We start from the raw sequence: 8,443 nt of genomic DNA, 5'->3' as shown, positions 1-8,443 counted from the left end.
CTATGGACTTGACGCCTCCTCTGCTGGACTCAGGGGATCGCTGGCTTTCTCCTTGGCCGCCTGTCTCTCCTGTTTGCCTTCCAGCTGTCTGTCATGAGAAACCGTCCCCAGCACTTTGGCACTGTGTTCCTGTGCCTTGGCCCTGAGTGCAGCAATGCTGTTCTCTCTCAGTTCCTCTTTAGAAATGGTGGACTTGCCCTCTGACCTCTTCTCCTCCGCCTCCGAATCTTCTGCCCGCTGAGAGCTCGGCTGCAGGGGCTCATCGCACTTTCCTGTGGGCGGGGGGACCACAGCATCCATGGACTTTTTGTGCATCCCTGCAAAGAGTTGCGGGTATTCAGATTTAGAATAGCGTCTGTTGATTGGTAAGCCATCTTGGACTGAAAACAGCAAGCAAAAAATAGTTCTGGTTTAGATTATAATGTCTGAATGGACAACATGGCAATGCATGACCAGGGTAGAGGATGAAAATACTTAATGTAATGCGAAGACTGCGCCATGTTCTCTATTTAAATATTTGTTCTTAAAAGAATCATGAGAACATCTGTCATACTTGTACTGCACATACAGTATTAGTCAGTATTGCAGTGAAAAACGCCAATGTTGTAGATATTATGTAAATAAACTTTCAAACAACCACATAGAAAATACTGATGATGTTACGATTGAATCCTGTGGTAAATGTACTGTAAACTATCAGGAGGTGATGACACATTGACAGAGTGTTAGTGAATGTATGAGGGGAAACAAATAAGACAGCAAGCTCACCGAGCAGCCAGGGGGCGCAGGACTCCATTATGCCGTCCTTGGCAGACTTGAGGATGGACTCTGGCAGGGGGATTGAATGCCTCACCATGGCACCATACAGCCCATACTCAGCCATCACAGTGCTGCGGCCCCAGCATTTCTCCCTCTTCCTCCACTTGGCTCGACGGTTCTGAAACCATACCTGTGACAGGAGGACGAGTAAAACAATTATGTCATTGTCCTCGATAATGGTGTGTAGTCCTCCAATGGAAACAAGCATTTCAGATTCTGACAGGAAGGAAAATAGGTGGATGTAAATATTTGATTGTTGGAACACAGCTCAATTTGTTCATGAGCTTAAATTCATTTCATGTTTTATGCCTTTTTTACATTTTCAATGGTTAATGTTTTCTTGGAACACACTGAGATTGTTTTTTCTTGATAACGTTTGACTGATGTGGTAGAGACAAAGTAAGGAATGAAGTCTCAATCATTTGGGAAACATTAAGATGGAACTTCTTGAGCTTGGTGGTTGTTTTGACTTCAGAGGAGTGTAGATAATGAGCAAATTAGAAGATTTATTATACTTTCAAGGGTTGAAAACAATCCAATTACATTTCTTCATGTGCAGGATGCAACTATTGGTACCACTTTCCAATAATTTCCCTTTTAAAAAGGATTTAAAAAGAAATAAATGACTAATGCTTTATTGATCTTGATATAAACCACCAATAAGAACAAATTGGGTTGCCTTGAAAAATCCACTTTGTTGGTCTTAATCCTTTCTGACTGGTAATTAAGAAGTTATAAATGTTAACCATACATTAATAAATGCTTAATAAATCGTTAACACTTGTACTTTGGTCGAAGTGGGTGATACTGTCCACAACCTGGCAACACAAAAGCTGCTCTTATGACTGGGTTATGATTGATATCTAAAGTTTTAGTAAATGATGCATTAACCATTAATACAGTTATTATAAACCTTTTATAAAGTTGGTACCAAACTCTTTCTATATCTTGTGTCATGAAATCTCAATTGCAGCATTTCAGTATAGTTATTTTAAAGTAGCACTACTTTGAAATCTCTAGTGTGATTCAAAGCAACTTAAGATAACAACTGCTCCGTTTTGATTTAGTCCATCGATTTCCCATAACCTCCCAGCTACAGGTGTGAAGGATCTCTGCCTGCTGTCAGAGCTCATCTCCAGCTACCTGTGGTGGCATTAGAGACGATCTGACACATCAAGACACTTTACTGCCAGCAACTGCTTAAAGGCCTGGAGGCTATCTGTCAGCTCAGAGAGAGGCCAAATTGATTGTATAGCACAACACAGGATTGTTAAACACTCTGCTTAGACACATGTGATGGCTCTGTGAGGAGAGGTAGGGAGAAAAAGAAAAAAAAGGCAGGAGGGGGCAAGAGAGAAGATTCAAGTTTTATATTAAATTGAAAACGATCAAAACCGTTTTCAAGCTTCTTTTTTTCCCTGGTAATTTTGATGATAACCCTTATTTCATACAAGATCCTTTTTTTTTAAATGAGAAATTGCTTCTCTGCCCCTCAAAAGAAGCCAGTGTGGAAGCTGCGAGGAGGAGCGACCCTGGGGCACGCCGAGGCTGATTGAAAAATAAGTTAATTTCAGTCCCAATCGATGGCGGGCAGGCGGGCAAATATCACGGGAAATTAAACTACCGGGACTCGGGGGAGCAGCGCTATTGACCCGTGCTAATAAATTCAATGTAGTTATTTCATTTGAACTCCCTGCGTCTCTCCAGCAGCAGCCAGCCTCCCGAGCTCGTCTGATTTAACTAATTACACTCAATGAGAAAATTGGGTGTTAATTTTATTTAGGATAGGAGCGGGGCCAGTAAGCTTATTTATTTATTTCCTTTTATTATTTATCCGCGGCAGCGCTGTTGCAGCCCGTAATGAGAACAAGATTAAAAGGCGCCCCGGCAGATGGATGGTCCAGGTCACACCGCAATCTTCTTCCGCCTTGATAGCTTGATTAGGTCGTTAGTGGCTCCTTCTCCGAGAACAAATTGTTTCACATCCAACTGCGCCTGATGAGAGATTATCTGTCCTGGCTGCTGGCGAGGATGCTGGAGGAGAGCAGTCTTTGTTGAGACAGGAGGGGAGCATCACTTAGCCTATCTCCCCTTAAACATTTTAGAACAGCAGCACAGGCAGCTGGTGGCCAACACTCAGACATTATAGTTTACACGAGGCTATTACCACTGATGGAAAAGTAAAGGATGTGCAAACTGCATGTGGCCTCTAATTGGTGCACACATTTCACAAACAATTCTAATATTCACACCAATCAGTTAGGTCTTTGATTAAAAAGCCATAATGAGCCTATTCTTCAACAAAGACTGTTTTATACGATTGGATTCATACGCTGCAATGTGCAGTGTCAGTCTACAAATGTGCCTAAAGAGATGTTCTTTGCAGTGAAATCAGGAACTTATGTTTGGCTTATTATTATATTTTCCATATAGCATCTGAGAAAGCAGCAAAAGAGTAAGAGTTGCCTCGTTAAAAAAAAATCTTATGGATACATCTTTTTTCATTAAAATATGACAATAGTCAACACATTGGCTGTTATCTTATTTATATATTTTGCGTTATTAACATTAAAATCGCAACAAGGTGAGCCTTAACACCTTAATATGTGATTTAAATTATACTTCACTTGTTAATAATAATAATAATAAAAAAGTGTGAGCCAGCATCTAATTTACATTTCGTCTTAATAAATGTACTATAAACACACTCATGTAAACTCAAATACATGGCCCCTTGTGCTAATTAAAATTGCCTGTGCCAAAATATTAAGGACTAAGACAAAGCAGGATGATCCATGTTCAAATGTCGTTAAGGATCAAAACTTTCGATTGAATAATACAGATTCAATATTATCAACCAATAATAATAATACTTTTTTAAACACACAGGGTGCTGAAGTAGAGCATTACCTGTATTCTGTCTTCAGGTAACTCTGTTTTCATGGCCAGCATTTCTCGCGCGTAAACATCCGGGTAGTGCGCTTCATTAAAGGCCTTTTCCAGCTCCTCCAGCTGATAGGAGGTAAATATGGTCCTGTGGAAATAAAATATATAAAGAAATAACGTGGATAGTGAAATCCTAAAGGAATATTTCTTTGTGGTCTGCCATTTAATATAAAATGAAAGGTAAATGTGATTTAAAGATTGGTTAGGAATAAAAACGCAGAAGGTCACATTTTAAGAAATAATCTTCAGTTTGAATAAATGAACCCTTCCTGTGCACTGGTGTAAAGCCTGAAGCAAACCTGGTCAGAACAAAGTACAACATATCACACTATCTACATCATTTTACTCATTATGGACTTGTGACAGCAGTGGAAAAAATTACAAACAGTATGTGTACAGTTTGTAGACAAATACTAATTAGCAGCTGGATTAGTTTATTATTTGTAACAATAGAAGCTACAACAACAACACCAAAAGAACCATTACAACTGTACTTTCATTGGAGTAATTGTACCTATAAATGATCAATTCATTTAATGGGAAAAAAAAGACTTGAATATGTGAGAATGTAATTTCTAACAATTAATATTATATAATCATAAATCAGCACTGACCGGTGACGTCTCTTCTTGCGTTTCTTGCTCTGACTTACTGATGACTTTGAGAGTTTTCGTTCATTTGAAGAAAAATCCTCAGAATCTGGATTTTAAAAAAAGAAAGCGTTTAGGTTATTGACACATATTTTAATTTTTACAAACTGTTCATCTCTGCTATTTTTTAGACCATTAGATTTGAATGATTTAATTTAAAATCACACAGTTTATATTACTACTATGAATAATAATAACAACATTAATGATAAGAATAATAGTAGCTACTAATAATACATATAATAATATAGTAAAACATTGTAAAAAAAATAAAAGAAAATAAAGAAAAATGAAGAAAAAAAAGAGGCAATGCATGCATAATAACCTGTACTGTAAATAGCTACTGTTAACGTGCAGCCTGTGTTGCAGCGAGGTCAGTGTTTATTATGAACAGTTGGAATCAGACAGTGGTTGCGGATCACCTGAGCTGGCAGACTGGCTGGTGTCCAGCGGCCCTGCGGACCTGCTGTGGGGCTGCAGGTGAACATCGTGTGCGTCCGCCAGCACAGTCTCCAAAAATGCAGGTTGGCTGTAAAACGACGGAATTCCACCAGGGCCGATTAATCCCATCCCGACTCCCACGCCAACGGGGCCCAGCACGGACCGAGCGGCTATCAGTTGCGCCCCGGCCGGCAAAGAGCCTAAAGGGTGTCTCGGGGCCACAGACGGCTCCTTGTTCAGCCCCAGTATCTCCTGGATGCCAAAGCCGGTGCACCTGGGCGGCGGATGGGTCGTGCTGCTCTTCGGCTGGTGGCTATTACTCCCTCCATTTGCGCCCAGAGAGGTCCTCTCCGATATATGTAAACTTTCCGACAACACGGCGCCTTGTTTCCCGGTCATGATGTCTTCGATGCTACTTGAAAGGCTTATTTCTTATTACAGCGTCTTACAGGAAGGTCCCCAGTGCATGATCCTCTGTGTAACACATAGTCCTTTAGAAAATGGTCCTTTTATCCAACAGGTCCATCCCAACAAGAGGCAGGACCCAGCAGCCAATCAGCTGCAAGGATTCAGGATTCCTGTGGATCATGGATGCATTATACGCCCTCCCGGATACATATCTGCATTTTCCTGAGGACTATATGGACAAAAGATGCAGGGATTTAGGCTACAGAAAGACAGAACGGAAGGGACGACATTTACTGTTTTCGAGCCTGCATGCAGAGAAACCAAAATTCTGAAAATGAAAACATAACGAAAACGAAGCTGGGATGCTGCAAATTTCATATTAAATATCTCTTAGTAGAAGGAGCAATACATTAAAATATTCTAAACAACACCACACCTTTTCCACAATATGTGAACTCACTGCTGCTGTGTTTGTGCGTTGGGGAGACAGGCCTAATTAAATAGTCTATTTCACACCTCTTACTTACCTTTGAAATGCTGCGGGTTTAGAAAATTACCTCAATCTCCTAGAATAAATCAGTATGTATTACATTTCGCTGAATGGTTTACACACACACACACAGCTATGATCTCTCTGCCCAACCACTGGCTCAATGGATAATTGATCTCCAGATGTTATGGGAAACTCATTACACGCAAATCAAAGGCCGTCCCCAAAAAAAGAAAAAAAGGAGAAAAAAAAACGACAGCTGGACGCTATGGACCCACTCTGCGTTTCATGGACCTGCACAGCGATAATCCCACAGCAGCAGAGGCTGCAGAGCAGATTAAATCACAGGGATATTTCCTCCGAGGAAATGGAAAATGATACAGAATGTAGACCAAAACAGTGGCACAAATAACCAAATCATATTTGACTAATTAGGTCTTTATTTATTTTAAATTCAACATAACAACAATAACAATAACAATAACAATAACAATAACAATAACAATAACAACAACAACAACAACAACAACAATAATAATAATAATAATAATAATAATAATTGTAATGATAATGATAATGATAATTATAATAATACAAATAATAATAATAATCATTCCTGATTTACTATGATAATTTTAACTGGAATTATGATTGTGGGCTATGTCTGGTAATATTGGGTTAATAATGAAGGCCTGAATAGTGTAATGAAGTGCAGAAAAAATAGGAAATATTGATGTCAAGTTTATTAAACATCCATGGTTTATTGCTGTGTTGAATATTGGTGAAATATTTGTATTTACCTTTTAAAAAACAGATGATTTTGGTCGTTTGATGAGTTAACTGCAGAGAAACTGGATTTAATGATTATTCTGGGTTATGTGTAGCTCTAGTTGAAGGTGTTCCATCCATCCATTCATTGAGAAAAGCAGACATAATGTTAACGGAATGGTTAAAATATTTAAACTTAAGACATGAAGTGAATATATTGTTTTTCCTAACTGTTTATGATATAATCTTAGTTTTTATTACTCTGGTAATGAGTACAAAATTAGGATTACATCATCACATGTGGTGCTAATGTAATCCACACAGATTGGCACAGGCTGCAATCGTTGGCCAGTTGAAACTAATCAGAGCCTATTTAGTGGAAATTCTATTAATGAAGAAATCAATGTTATTAGGATATGCTAATGACACATCAGCCTGTTGGGATCAAGTCAATTATTAACATGTAAGGGTGAGTCAGGATGACCCGTCAATTACAGACAAGTTTCTGCCCCCTCTCACTCCATCATCACTTCTGCTGCAATCTATGGAGACTTTGTCTGTTTGTTTGTTGATAGTGCAACACGTTCTCCTCTCTGTGTGTCTTTTTAATAATCCATCTCCTATGAAAATGGCTGCATGCTGATTTACATGCAGAAGAGAGGCTGCCTAAGGCTCTAGATTAAGGGAAGATTTAGTTCAGTCATTCGTGTAGATTGGGTTGCCAATCAAAGGCCGCAGCAGGATCTGACGGATGCAGATTAAAAAGCAAACAGCTGTTGGAAAATGTGCACCCACTCACCAGCCCCCCCCCCCCCCCCCCTTTACTCCTCCTGTTGTGACAGTTTTAGACTTGATGTAAAATTAGGGACAAAGTGTTGAATCTTTACAAAGTGTATATTCGTGTAGGTTTTTTTTTTTTTTGCAGGAAGATAAGAAGAGGCGAAGAAGCTCTTATGCAAGACGTCGGTGTGATCTAGTCTCTGTGGTGCTGAATCAAGCTGCCTCCTCGGTGTTAAAACAGGGCCCAGGCAACTTGATGACAGCACACATGTAGCGCCGAGTCAGGGGAAAAACTAAAGCACAGCCGGAGCCTCTGCTTTCCCAAATCACTTGCAGGGCGTGATGTGATGCGATGCCCCCCCCCCCCCCCCCCCCCCCCCCCCCCCCCCCACCACCACCCTCAACCCCCAAAACAGAGAGTTTGCAAGCCCCGCAGCTTTCTCATGGCTCCTCCACAATGGCATGTTTGGTAGCTGGCCGTCGGCATTGCTTAATTAGGCGAGGAGTTGATTAATTTGCACTAATTGACAGCTAATTTAAGGACTAGGGGCACATCAGATTGACGTTTGTCGGGACACAGAGGCTATGTGAGGTCAAGGCAACGCACTGTGGATGGATGCATGGGTTGGGTGGGTGGATAGAGAGGCTCTGATTTTTTTCACCCCCCTTCCATATGGATGACCGGCTCTGCGGGGGTTGACCCGCTCCTTGAGGAGCCAGTGTGGCTGCAGGGAGGTTGCGGGTGACTGGCAGCCACCGGTGCGTGCACCATATTGAGGATGTCAGGTCGCTTACCACGTCAACGCTCAGCAGGCTGATCAATGTTCATCAGTCAGCACCAACAAGTGTCCGCGTCCCAGCAGTGCCGATGACAGCAAGGTCACTTTGCAATTTTTAACACTTGTAAAAAGTTGAAATTAAGTAGCCTATTTTATAAGAATGTGCGTGCAGACAGTGGGCCTAAACTAAGTTACAAGTTACACCACTTTCTAATAATGCATCCTTGCTGTAATTATTTGGCGTTATTTGTGATTAATAGTGTTTGCTATATTGATCAATGATTGGTGCCAGGTTGAAATTCTTTATCCTTTCTTATTGGTAATTATGGTAATATTTTGGTGGTTACTGTTTGCAATGCATA

General features: G+C 40.5%; 1 protein-coding gene across 1 annotated transcript; it reads right to left on the bottom strand.

Moving 5' to 3' along the window:
* Positions 1-5,255, bottom strand: vsx2 (visual system homeobox 2). The gene is made up of 5 exons (XM_062440712.1): positions 4,838-5,255; positions 4,380-4,464; positions 3,730-3,853; positions 769-949; positions 1-380 (listed from the first exon to the last, which is right to left on the bottom strand). Exons 1-5 carry the CDS (start codon positions 5,253-5,255, stop codon positions 1-3), a joined length of 1,188 nt encoding a protein of 395 aa, XP_062296696.1.
* Positions 5,256-8,443: the final 3,188 nt, after the last annotated feature.

The sequence above is a fragment of the Scomber scombrus genome, chromosome 19 (assembly GCF_963691925.1).
Source record: "Scomber scombrus chromosome 19, fScoSco1.1, whole genome shotgun sequence".
Lineage (NCBI taxonomy): Eukaryota > Metazoa > Chordata > Actinopteri > Scombriformes > Scombridae > Scomber > Scomber scombrus.
Note: the sequence above shows the minus strand (reverse complement) of the source record. Positions and strands in the feature narration are given on the sequence as shown.